The sequence below is a fragment of the Callospermophilus lateralis genome, chromosome 6 (assembly GCF_048772815.1).
Source record: "Callospermophilus lateralis isolate mCalLat2 chromosome 6, mCalLat2.hap1, whole genome shotgun sequence".
Classification (NCBI taxonomy): Eukaryota; Metazoa; Chordata; class Mammalia; order Rodentia; family Sciuridae; genus Callospermophilus; species Callospermophilus lateralis.
The window spans coordinates 55,625,086-55,637,784 of record NC_135310.1 but is presented as its reverse complement, the minus strand read 5'-3'; the positions used below and the strand labels follow the sequence as shown (position 1 = coordinate 55,637,784).

The 12,699-nt window shown below is 36.9% G+C and overlaps 1 protein-coding gene across 1 annotated transcript in view; it reads left to right on the top strand.

Moving 5' to 3' along the window:
* Fig4 (FIG4 phosphoinositide 5-phosphatase) overlaps positions 1 to 12,699 on the top strand; it is a 105,847-nt gene that overhangs the window by 27,328 nt on the left and 65,820 nt on the right. Inside the window, exons 7-10 of the mRNA XM_076859851.2 lie at positions 3,481 to 3,609; positions 6,615 to 6,715; positions 8,452 to 8,614; positions 9,216 to 9,313. Of these exons, the coding sequence (XP_076715966.2) occupies positions 3,481 to 3,609; positions 6,615 to 6,715; positions 8,452 to 8,614; positions 9,216 to 9,313 (491 nt within the window). The remainder of the gene's footprint in view (positions 1 to 3,480; positions 3,610 to 6,614; positions 6,716 to 8,451; positions 8,615 to 9,215; positions 9,314 to 12,699) is intronic.

Sequence of the window (12,699 nt, the reverse complement as noted above, 5' to 3'; positions counted from 1 at the left end):
ATGTGATTTTGTTTGTAGGCCAGCCAGAAAATTGTATGCTGACATTTTCTAGCCATTATTCATGCACTTTTTTTTCTTTGTACCAGGGATTGCACCCAGGGATTTTATTCACTGAGCCACATTTACAGCCCTTTTATTGTTTATTTTGAGGCAGGGTCTTGCTAAGTTACTTAGGGCTTCACTAAGTTGCTGAGGCTGGCTTTGAACTTCTGATCCTCTTGCCTCAGATTCCCAAGGCTGTGGCATTACAGGCATGTCTCAACATGTCCAGCTATTCATGCACTTTAAAAAATTTTTTTTAAATTTGTTTTAATTAGTTATACATGACTGTGGAATGCATTTATGCACTTTGATACATATCATACATAGATGGGATATGATTTCTCATTTTTCTGAATGTACATGTTGCAGAATCATATTGGTCATGTAGTCACATATATACATACAGTAATAATGTTTGTTCATTCTACTATCCCATTACTTCCCTCTACCTAATCTAAGGTAATGCTATTCTTCCCTAGTGCCCCCGCCAGCCTTATTTTGAATTAGCATCCCCATATTAGAGAAAACATTCTCGACCTTTGGTTTTGTGTTATTGACTTATTTCGCTTAGCATGATATTCTCCAACTCCAACCATTTACTGGCAAATGCCATAATTTCACTCTTCTTTAAAGCTGAGTCATATACCATTGAGTATATATACCACATTTTCTTTATCCACTCATCTATTGAGGGACACCTAAGTTGGTTCCATAGTTTAGCTATTGTGAATTGAGCTGCTATAAACATTCATGTGGCTGTGTCACTATAGTATGCTGATTTTAAGTCCTTTGGGTATAAACTAAGGAGTGGGATAGCTGGGTCAAATGATGATTCCATTCCCAATTTTCTGAGGAATCTCCATACTGCTTTCCATAGTGGTTGCACCTATTTGCAGTTCCACCAGCAATGTGTGAGTGTACCTTTTTCACCACATCCTCACCACCATTTATTGTTGCCTGTATTCTTGATGACTGCCATTCTGACAGGAATGAGATGAAATCTTAGAGTAGTTTTGATTTTAATTTCTCAAATTGCTAGAGATGTTGAACACTTTTTTATATATTTATTGATCAGTTGTATTTCTTCTTCTGTGAAGTATCTGTTCAGTTCCTTAGCCCATTTATTGATTGAGTTATTTGTTTTATTGGTCTTAAGTTGTTGAGTTCTTTATATATCCTAGAGATTAACGCTTTATCAGAGGTGCATGTGGTAAAGATTTTCTCTCAATCTATAGGCTCTCTTCTCATGTTATTGTTTCCTTTGTTGAGAAGAAGCTTTCTAATTTGAATCCATCCCATTTATTGATTCTTGATTTTACTTCTTGTGCTTTAGGAGTCTTATTCAGGAAGTCAGATCCTAGGCTGACATGGTAAAGATTTGGGCCTGTTTTGGTGCCAATACCATGTCGTTTTTGTTACTGTAGCTCTGTAGTATAGTTTAAGGTCTGGTATTCATGCACTTTTTATTGGTCTAGACTTTTTGTAAAGTATAAATGGAAAAAATTTTTTGTTAATATCAGAGAATATAGTACATCTTATTTTCCATCATAAAGACTAATGCAACATTGTTTTTTTGGGGGGGGACAATATTACATATAATATCTCTAAGCCTCATAAATATGAGTGATGTAGTGGATTAGTTACTTGTTGCTATAACAAATTACAACTTAGTATAACACACATTTTTTATCTTATAGAAGTCAGTTTTCCCAAATGGGTCTCGTTGAAATAAGTTTGGTGTATCAGCAGGGCTGCATTTCTTTCTGGGGGATCTAGAGGAAAACCAGTTTTCTTGCCCTTTCTATCTTGTGGGAGCTCTCTCATTTCTTGGCCCTCTGCTCCCTTCCTTCCATTTTCAAAGCCAGTAGCAGCCATCCAAGTTGTTTTTCTACATTACATCATTTTAACATTCACACTCCTCTTTTCTTCTTTCATTTATAAAAACCCTATGATTACATTGGGTTCATGTGAATAATCCAGAATAATTTCCTTGGCTCAAAGTAATTTGCTTAGTAGCCTAAATTACATCTGTACTTTTATTCTTACATGGCATGTAATATAACACATTCATAAGTTCTGCTGATTAGGATTCTGACACCTTTGCTGGGGTCATGGATTAATTTCCCACACAGGGGAAAACTGATAGGAAATGAAGAGAGGGGAAAAAGTGGGAGAGAAGGTAAAAAGGAAAATAATACATTTTGAAAAGTCTCTGCTGTGTGTCATATAATGTGGCAGGGACTTTGCAAAAACTCTTTAATCTGAACAACATCTCTGAGTAGTAGGGTCATCATTTTACAGTTTAGAAAATGGCGATGTTAAGTAACTTGCCTAAGGTGCCAAAGTGGGAGAGTGTCTGCATTATTCATTCTCTCATGTGCTGCGTTGAAAGGACAGAGAAAGTTTAATTTTTATAAATGCATTATAGTACGTATCTCAGCCAGGTGTGGTGTACATGCCTGTAATCCCAGTGACTCAGGTGGCTGAGGCAAGGAGGATCACAAGTGTGAGGCCAGCCTGGGCAACTTAGTGAGACCCTGTCTCAAAATAAAATTTAAAAAAGGCTGGGGATGTAGCTCAGGGGTAGAATAGTCCTGGGTTCAATCCCCAATACCACAAAAGTAAATAAATTAATTAATACTCTTATCAGATCATGTTTTGAGGCAAAAAAATAGTATTGCTTAACTACTATCCAAAACTGGTACCGTATTTTAGGCTATTAGTTTATACATACACTTGTTTCTTGTCACTATAGATGATTTTTTAAAACTCATTGATGTTTAATACACTTATATGTGGATATTCTGAAATCATGTTTGATGAAATTAATTTCTTCATGTGAAAAAGGCCTGGTGTAATAATAACTACATTTTATTGAAGATTGAGTAATGTGTCAGGCTTGTTCTCAGTGAGTAATGTGCCAGGCTTGTTCTCAGGAATCATTCTAAGAAGTTGTTCTAAGCACTTTCTGTGCAATACTAATTTATTTCATGCACAGCAACCACATGATTCAGGTGCAGATGAGGAAACAGAGGCACTGAGATAGTGACACTTTGGTCACGCCTGTCATGCTACTGATAAAAGGCAGAGCCAGGATGTCTTAGGCCCAAGCACTCTGATTGCATGCTGTGCTCTCAACTCATACTCTCTGTTGTCTCTTAGCTTCTTAATGTATTTGTACATGTGACTACTTTCCCTCTGATTTTCTTTTCTCTTAAGTTAAAAACTCTCAGAAATCAGAAAAAGCATTTCTTTTTTGATTTTAGTACAGAATCAGCACAATGCTCTAGATACTGATATGAATGATATCTAATGAAAATGACAATTGTATTAATCAGGCATCTTGCTTTGAAGTTAAAAATGTCATTGGAAGAACTTAAAAATGAGTGAGTGTCAATCAGTTTTCTTATTTTTTTGGCATCAATTTTTATTTTTCAGGTGTATTTGGGATATGTAGTGAGCCTTATATGAAGTATGTGTGGAATGGTGAACTTCTGGATATAATTAAAAACACAGTGCATCGTGACTGGCTGTTGTATATTATTCATGGGTTCTGTGGGCAGTCAAGTATCCTTTTTGTAAAAATTTAAGTATATGTTATTAAACTTGCATTGTACCAATTTGCAAAAAACTCCATGCAAATAATATGATTATAATTATCATTCTATACGTTCCTATGCCAGGCAATAGAAATACAAAGAAGAAAAAAGACTGTTTGAACAGACCTGTTATGTGCAGAGAAAGATTAATAAGTAGCAAAGAAGAAAATGCTATATGTATGCTAAGCTATTTAGTATCATGCTATTTAGATCATGCTTCTCTGGGAGGAGCAGAATTCCTGGCAGGTGGAGAGGAATGCACAGGACAGTCTCATGGGAATAGAACTTGAACTTAGCCCTAAATAAAACTCAGGCCTCAAAGGTACAAGAGAGAGATCATGGGTTGGGATAGCACTGTGAGAGTAAAAATGGAAAAATACATGGCAGTATTCTCATGGCTTGTGTATAAAACTCCTGGGAAGGTAGGAGGTAGTGGAAAGCAGATTGGAGGGGTCAGATTGCCAGTGATCAGAGAGCCTTAGTGGTCAGGCTAAAGACTTTGGGTTTGGTGTTTTAATATTTGAAAAAATATTTTTTTTCAGAAGGGTGAGAGATATGTGTAAAGTAATATTTAGGAAGCTTTAATGGACAGCCATTTCCAAACTGGGTTAAGTAAAATGAAGGAAAATAATATACTAAATAGAAGTAGGTTGAACCTTGGGGTGAGCTGGTGAGTTCAATTTGAAGAAAACTTTTTTCCTTCTCCAACTTGATCTTTCATTTAACTTCTAGCTAAAGTTGAAGGCATTCAAGAAATTGTCATTATATTGTGAGGTTTAGAAAGGCAGTGTTATAGTATCTACAAGTGGATTTAGTTTTTTTCTGTCCTTTTTGAGATAATGGAGGGCATTTGTGCATTTGCATTTTTTAGTTGACATTCTTTTTTTTTTTTTTTTTTTTAAGACCTATAGTTAAAGCTTTAAAGGAGTGGTTTTTTTGAGACCACTAAGTGGGTGATGTGACCTAAACATTATTGTGCCTTCTTAGGCCAGACCATTGGGAGGAGTGGAATCAAGGGGCATACCTAGCCCGAGAGGTTTGCCTTAAAGAGTGTCAGTGTTGTCTTCTTTATGGCAAGTGGGGAGAGAGGCTAGATGCAGACACAGGACTTTGGAAATGGAGATGAGTGAGATTGATGTGCTACACTTGAAAATCAGGCTTATTACTTTATAATCATTTTCAACCAGAGAGTGGTATTATCAACTTGATCATTCACTGCATAATGAGATTTGACCCTGAATCACTTTCATCTGTTCCCCAAAATAAAATTCACCTGAGGAAAAAAACAAGTTTTTCTTCACCACCAAAGATTCCAAAGAGAATGTGCTATAGTTTCTAAAATGTAGTTCTAAACCATTTTGTATTTCGAAGATCTAGCTCCAGGACCTGGGATATACTAAGAATAATAAATGCTTGTTTTTTTAAAACAATGAACAGCATCATAGATTATCATTTTAAAGCTTATTAGTTTAAAAGATGAATCTAGTTTCCTGGTTATCAAGCATTTAATAAATCCTGGAAGTCTGTATGAAGATAAAAGTAATTGCTCTTTATTGAACATTTACTATATGCCGCAGTCTGACTGGGCACAAAATCACGAGCCACTCACAGCCTTGTAGATTCAAACAGCAACTCTTTATTCTCGAACTGTCACCGGCACTCTACACTGCACCTTCTGGGGAAAATCCACACCTCCACCAGGCTCTGCATCCCAAAATACTCTCTGAATCCCGGAGAACTCAGGGAACTCAAGGAGTGGGCGGGCGCCTGAGGCAGCAGGATACTCCCTATTCCCAGCAGGATACACCCCAAACCTGGACCCACCCTAATCCAGCAGGATCCTCCCTAAACCCGGATCCACCCTGGTCCTTGAGCAGGGTCACCTTTCTCAAACATTCATGCGTGTCACTGCAAATGACCTGGGTCCAAGGCAAGCCCATTTCCACAATGGAGAGTCCTTCCTCTAAGCAACATTGGGTAGGCTGACAAAGAAATTGCCACGCATCATTCCTACTTGGCAATGGCTCTCAGCAACTATAGGCTAGGCATTAGGTGTTTACAAGCATTACCTCGAGTAATCTTCCCAATCATCTAGCAAAAGTACAAGTTGACTCTCCTTTATTCAAAATGATTGGGACCAGAAATCTTTCAGATTTTGGATTTTGGGGATTTTGGAAATTTGTATAAACATAATGAAATATCTTAGGAATGAGACCCAAGTCTATATGTGAAATTCATGTTTCCTATAAAACTTAAATACTTGTCCTGAAGGTAATTTTATATAGTATTTTTAGCGTGCCTGCATTTTGACTATGACCTATCACACGAGATCATGTGTGGAATTTTCCACTTGTGGCTTATGTTGGTACTCAAAAATTTTCAGATTTTGGAACTTTGGAATTTTAGATTTTTAAATTAGTGATTTTTAACCTATAGCTACTTTTTAATTCCCATTTTATAGTAGATGAGAGTGCAATACAGAGGCTCAGAAGTTTAAATAAAGTCCCATAACTAATAAGATGTATGTTGTTAAGCATTGTACATTAATTCAGTGTTCAGGTTTTGGACCTGTTTTATAGAATTATGTTTACTCTATTCCCTCAATATTCTATATTACTTCATAATTTAAACATCCCAATGACACATGCTTTCTTTGGAAAGTGTATGACTCTGAAGACTATAGGCAGAATTATTTGTACTTATTTTCTTACATGATTTGATTATAAGAAAAGACAGATCTACCCTTGGCCAGTACCATTTCCTCTGAATTCATAGAAATCACACCTTAGATTGGGTTTTGCTAATATTCCTGCACAATTCTTATCAAATTCAATTCTCTTCCATTCTTACGTAGTGTTTTTGGTATCTTTAGGCCACTGGACAGGTATATTTAAATGTACCTTTAAAGTATAATGGTTCTCTTGTTTTGTGTGACATTTATGAATGCTAAACAACTTTAACTTGAATTCTAAGAGCTGTTGATCTATGGACGACCTGTGTATGTCACTCTAATAGCAAGAAGATCCAGTAAGTTTGCTGGGACCCGTTTTCTCAAGAGAGGAGCAAACTGTGAGGTAAGATGACAGACATAATCGCTGCCAACATTTTAACCTGTTACATCAGCTTTGCTGACATAGCTGAAGCAAAGTGGAATTGAAGAAGTACAATTTCTTAGTCTGGGCTATTATCAAGAGAATAATTAGTTCTTCAGAGTATATGAAACTTGTGAGAAATATGACTAATATACAAATGTTCTGAAAAGTCAGCTATCTTAGAATGAGTTACACAATGGAGTTATGAAATGTCTAATGTTTTAGAGGATGAGCCATTTCTGAATTATGTGAACAAATGTAGTACATATTAATATAGAGACAAAAATGGCAAAGCTCCCCACTCAAAAAATACCTGGAAGGCAGCCCTCATTATTGAGAGTACGTTCATGATGAAAATCAAAGTAGAGTAAGACATGGGAAAGCCATTGTCCTCTTCCCTTTTATGCCCAGTCTTCTTTACTGTTCACATCTGGAAAATAACAACAGAAGTCCACCCATCTTGTCATCAGCCATGTTATTCCTTTGAATGTTCCCTCTCTGCCTATAATAGACAACTTGAGTCTTGAGCAAGTGTGTCATCAAGAAGACAGATTGAGTGGGGCATTAGGTTTTGATCTTGGATTAAACTAGCAATATTGTTCTTCAACTCATATCAGCACTGAAATTCATTTTAACTGATATTTTTAGAAAAATCAGAATTTTGCAGCTATATTATTTACTTTGAAATGGTCAAAGGATTATCAAACACATGTTATTTTTTAATTTTATTTTTTATTCTCATTTGTTATGTATAACAGCAGAATGCAATGTAGTTCATATTACACATATAGAGCACAATTTTTCATATCTCTGGTTGTATTCAAAGTAGAGTCACACCATTCATGTCTTCATACATGTACTTAGGGTAATTATGTCCTCTCATTTCACCGTCTTTTCTACCCCCATGCCCCCTCCCTTCCCCTCCCACCCCTTTGCCTTATCTAGAGTTTGCCAAGACCTCCCTTGCTCCCCCTCCCAACTGCACTATGAATTAGCCTCCTGATATCAGAGAAAACATTTGGCATTTGGGTTTTGAGGATTGGCTAACTTCACTTAGCATTATCTTCTCCATCTCCATTCATTTACCTGCAAATGCCATGATTTTATTCTCTTTTATTGCTGAGTAATATTCCTTTGTGTATATATACCACATTTTTTAGTCCATTCATCTACTCAAGGGCATCTAAGTTGCAAACACGTGTTATTAATGCTTCTAAAATTGTTCTTTGTCATATCCGTGTGTACTTTTATAAGTAAAGCTACCTCCACCACCACCATAGCCACCCTCCCCCCTTTTTAACTTTTGTCTATCAGGTATTATTTGAATCTCTTTTGTCCTTTTATTCCTCTTTGGTTTCCAGAATTCAATTTTTATATTTTTCTGGCCTTCCTCATCTCCTGTATAATTTCATGTAAGTGTTTTTCTTTTCTGTTTCTCCTTACTACTACACCAGTCAAGCTGCTCTCTGTTACTTGAGCTATTAGCTATTTAATTTGATTTTTTCTACTCTATTCCATGATACTTTTAATTGCTTTTCTTTATTGCATTTTAATGGTTTTGCTTTTCTAGTATGCACATTGAATATTGATAACATTTACTTCTTTTTAAGACATTCAAAGAATAGAAGTTATAATTTCATTGTATTCTTGAAAAATTTTTTCATTCAAATGTTCTGAGAACACAAAATATCTTTAAATGCACTTTTTTTTCCTCCCAGGGTGATGTTGCAAATGAAGTGGAGACTGAACAGATACTCTGTGATGCTTCTGTGATGTCCTTTACTGCAGGCAGTTATTCTTCCTATGTGCAAGTTAGAGGATCAGTTCCCTTATACTGGTCCCAGGACATCTCAACTATGATGCCTAAACCACCTATTACATGTGTGTGGAACAATCTTTTTAATAGTAACTCTTCTCTACTCACCTTTAGAGATAATGAACTGTAGTCACAGAAATCTAATAAATACTTAGGTCCTGTACAGTAGTTAATGAAGAAGAGTAACTTCTATCATGCCTCATATATGCTAGGCAGGTACTCTATACTGAGCTACAGCCCCATCCCCTTTTTTATGGTTTTTGAGATGGGGGTCTTGCTAAGTTGCTTAGAGCCTCACTAATTTGCTGAGGCTGGTTTTGAACTTGCAATCCTCCTGCCTTAGCCTCCTGAGTCGCTGGGATTATAGGTACATGGCACCCCACCCAGCCTTCTGTTGTTTTTATGAAATAAATGTATCATTAATTTTGACTACTAGAAAATGCTTTATATTTCACCTCAGAAATATTAAAAGCATTCACATTTAATAAACACATGACGAATGAGTGTCCAGTGAATCCTTGAGAGGGATTTGGGGAGCAAAAGTACTAGATAATTGAGTTGTATTTCTTTTAACTCAATTTCACAGTAAAAGATGTTTAAAGAATGCTTATTTCTGCTTTATAATTTTTCTTTGAGTATTCATTCATTTTTTTTTTTCCTTCTCAGTGGACCAGGCAGATCCATTTGCTCATGTGGCTGCCCTTCACTTTGACCAGATGCTTCAGAGGTTTGGCTCTCCCATCATCATTTTGAATTTAGTAAAGGTATGATGTGCTTATCAAACACACTAGACAACTTTTCGTCAGCACAAAGGGGCTTAACAAGCTGTGCTTTCCCTTTTCCTAGAGAAGAGACTTGTAGATTATCATGCTGTGACATCTCACAGTGTCTGAGCCATCTGAACTATTGTTCTTTAGCTTCAGATTCCATGTGGCCTTTTCATTACATACCTGTAGGAATCAGTAGTATGTTTTTAAGGGAAGAAAGTGATTCAGCATATCAGACTCAGATTTTTTTTTTTGTGTGTGTGTGTGTGTGTGTGTGTGTGTGTGTGAAATTTCTGCTCTAGTTCCCAGGACAAGTTGGAGGAGCATGATGATAAAACTGCCATAGCCTAGCCTTGATACAGCCAGCTCTCTGTACAATCTGTCAGAACTCCTAGATGAAGTAATATATAGTTGTGTTATTTAGCTTTGTGTCTCTGTGGCCAAAATATCTGACAAGGACAACTCAGAGGAGGAAAAGTTTACTTTGGCTCATAGTTTCAGAGGTTTAGTCCATGATCAGCCAGCTTCATTGCTCTGGGCTCAGGGTGTGGTGGAGAAAAAGTATTCAGCTCATAGCAGATGGGAAGGAGGGATGGAGGGAGGGGGAGAGAGAGAGAGAGGGAGGGAGGGAGGAAGGGGAAGGAGTGAAGGAGAGGGAGAGGGGGGAAGGGAGGAAAGAATAGGCCACTGGGAAGAGACATCCTTCCAGGGCATGCCCCCAGTGACACACCTTCCCCAACCATAACCACCTGCCAATGATTGCCACCCAGTTAGTTAGTCCATTTAAACTAGGATGGACTGATTAGGTTTTAGCTCTCATAATCTAATCATTTTGTTTCTGAATATTCCTGCTTAACACAGGAGCTTTTGGGGGACACCTCATATTTATACCGTAACAGTAGTAATAGAATCAAAAGACTAGATTTAGAAATTGGGATTCTGTTGTTACTCAAGAATCTGATGGGAAGGTAAGAAGCTCAGAGGTGTCCTTTGATTCATGACAGAGTGCATGGATTGGACATATCTTGCATATGTGTTGTATATGTGAATGGGCATGCAGGTCAGAGGCCTTGGATGGAGGTTAGGGAGATCACAGAATAAATTCGTTGGCATCTATTGTGTTCTGGCAGCCCAGAACACCCTGAAAGTATGAAAAACAAAGATTTTGTTTTTTGTTTTGTTGTGGCAGTAAGCAACAGTGTAGTAGTATCAAGTTTATTTTGAGATGTTGGTTAATAAATATAAATCAGTTTAATTTAAAAAAAAAGAATCTTGTGTTTGTTCAGTCATTTAACAAGTATTTTTGAGGATTTCCTGTGTGACAAGGCAGCCATAGAAACAGTTCCTGCTGTTATGGAGCTCATGGAGGGGATGGTGAAGTAATACAGAGGTACCAGTACGGGATAAATTGTGCCATGAGTGCTCATCAAGGAAGAGGAGTCTTTCCTGAAAATGTGATGAGTCAGCCTCAGTCTGAAGGAAGAGGCATTAACTAGGTCAAGAGGAAAGAGAATAACATTCATCTTGGAGAACAAGGGCATGCACTGTGTGTGCATGTGTTGCGTGTGCACATGTATGCACGTGTACTTGCCTGCTCCCGTCTGACAGCCTTAATTTCTCTTTAAGGTAGGAGGAAAGGTCATCTGATGGGATTGGAGGTTTGAGCATAGTGTAAAAGGTTTAAAAGCCTTGTGTATGTGGGAGTGTAAGTTGACTAGAAACATTCAGGCAGTACTAAGAGCCACTTTCAAGTTGGCAGTGATTTCTTAAATGGAACTTTTTTTTTTATTATTATTACTGCTTCCTGTTTTCCCAGCAGGGCATGTGTATGTGTATAAGAATAGATAAAAGTGGTAGGTAATTGTGTTCATTTAGTTTTTCCAGATAGGTCTGACCTAAAAAAACAGGATCAAAGGCATTTTGGATATTGACAAATTATATGGTTGAAGTGGATCATAAAAGCTGAGCTGGATAAAGGAGGGGACATAAAAATGAGGACTGCTAGAGAAAGTGGAATTTTTGGTAGATTGAGGTCCTTATAAGGTGGGGCATTTAAAGCAAAATCAATTTGAGAATAAAAGAGGTTTTGGATAAGAAATGTTGAAGGCAGAGCAGTTACCTGTGATAATGACATGATCTAACGTGTGGAAATGGGGATCTAACTGGAGTGTAAGCAAAATTAGAGGTACTCAAAGTCAAATAGGATGGAGCAAAGCTTGGGGCAGAGGAAAAGGAAGTTCCCAGGAATAAACTGTACATTATAACCAAATGCATGAGCTCAAAGTGTCTGTGTGTGTGTGTGTGTGTGTGTGTGTGTGTGATCAAGAGCATATTACCCATAAATGACAGGTGCAGGGATTGGGAGAGGAGGGTGACGATGAGGCAGTCAGCTTAATTTGTTTCTTTCTCTTTGATTTATATAATCCCATCCTTCCAGATATTGAATTTGTAAAATAAACCATTCAGGTATTAAATATGCCATTTTCTAGATATTTATTTACATTAATTTGGAGTTTTCATATTGATGTTTCTCTCCTTGTCAACTCAGAATAATATAAGATAATAACTGGATAATCTATAACCTTAGCTTAGTATTGAATAGTAGCTATATTATGCATAATTGAAAAATCAGAGTAGGAAAACTTTAATAATAAAAATGTTCCTGAATACTTTTCCAATAAATGTATAGAAAATAAGACATTATTATTAGAGGAATAAGTTATTGCTCAAGCAGTGAGTTACAAAGCATTATTGGTATATAAACCTAGACCTAAATTAGGATCTTGTTCCTGTCTTACAGCATCCTTATGGTATGGTTGAAATGCTCTGGTTAAATGGAGATTCAAGTCTACAGTGCTTGAAATAATTCTCTATTAACTCTGCATATTCAAAAAGAATTAAATTATAACATATATTATTGGAGACTATGCCTACTACTGAACTAGGCCCGTTTTGCCCACCCCACAGTATGCCAATCACTGAAACAAGAAGTTTTGCCAAATAGAGAGTTTATTTATGAAGTGGTCAGTCATGTGGAGGTAGGCAATCTTTTCTCAAATCTGCCTCGTTATAGAGTTTAGGGGTATTTATGGGATAAAGAAACAGGATAGTCTTAAAGCATAAGGACAGGTGATGAAAGTAAGGAAAAGTGAAATAAACAGTGTTCTATACTTAATAGGACCAAACTTCAAGTATCTTCATAGGATTTGTGTTCAGAAAATGGCAGTTAGCATGCTGTGAGGATGGATTTTGGGACCCCTGATGTCAAAGGTCATTCATGGACACTTGCACAGGTTCAAGTGAAGGATTTGTGGTTTCTACTAGTTTGTGATAGATAAAAGGGCCCCTAAGCTCCTGAAAAACAGCTTAGGCAGCCATTACCA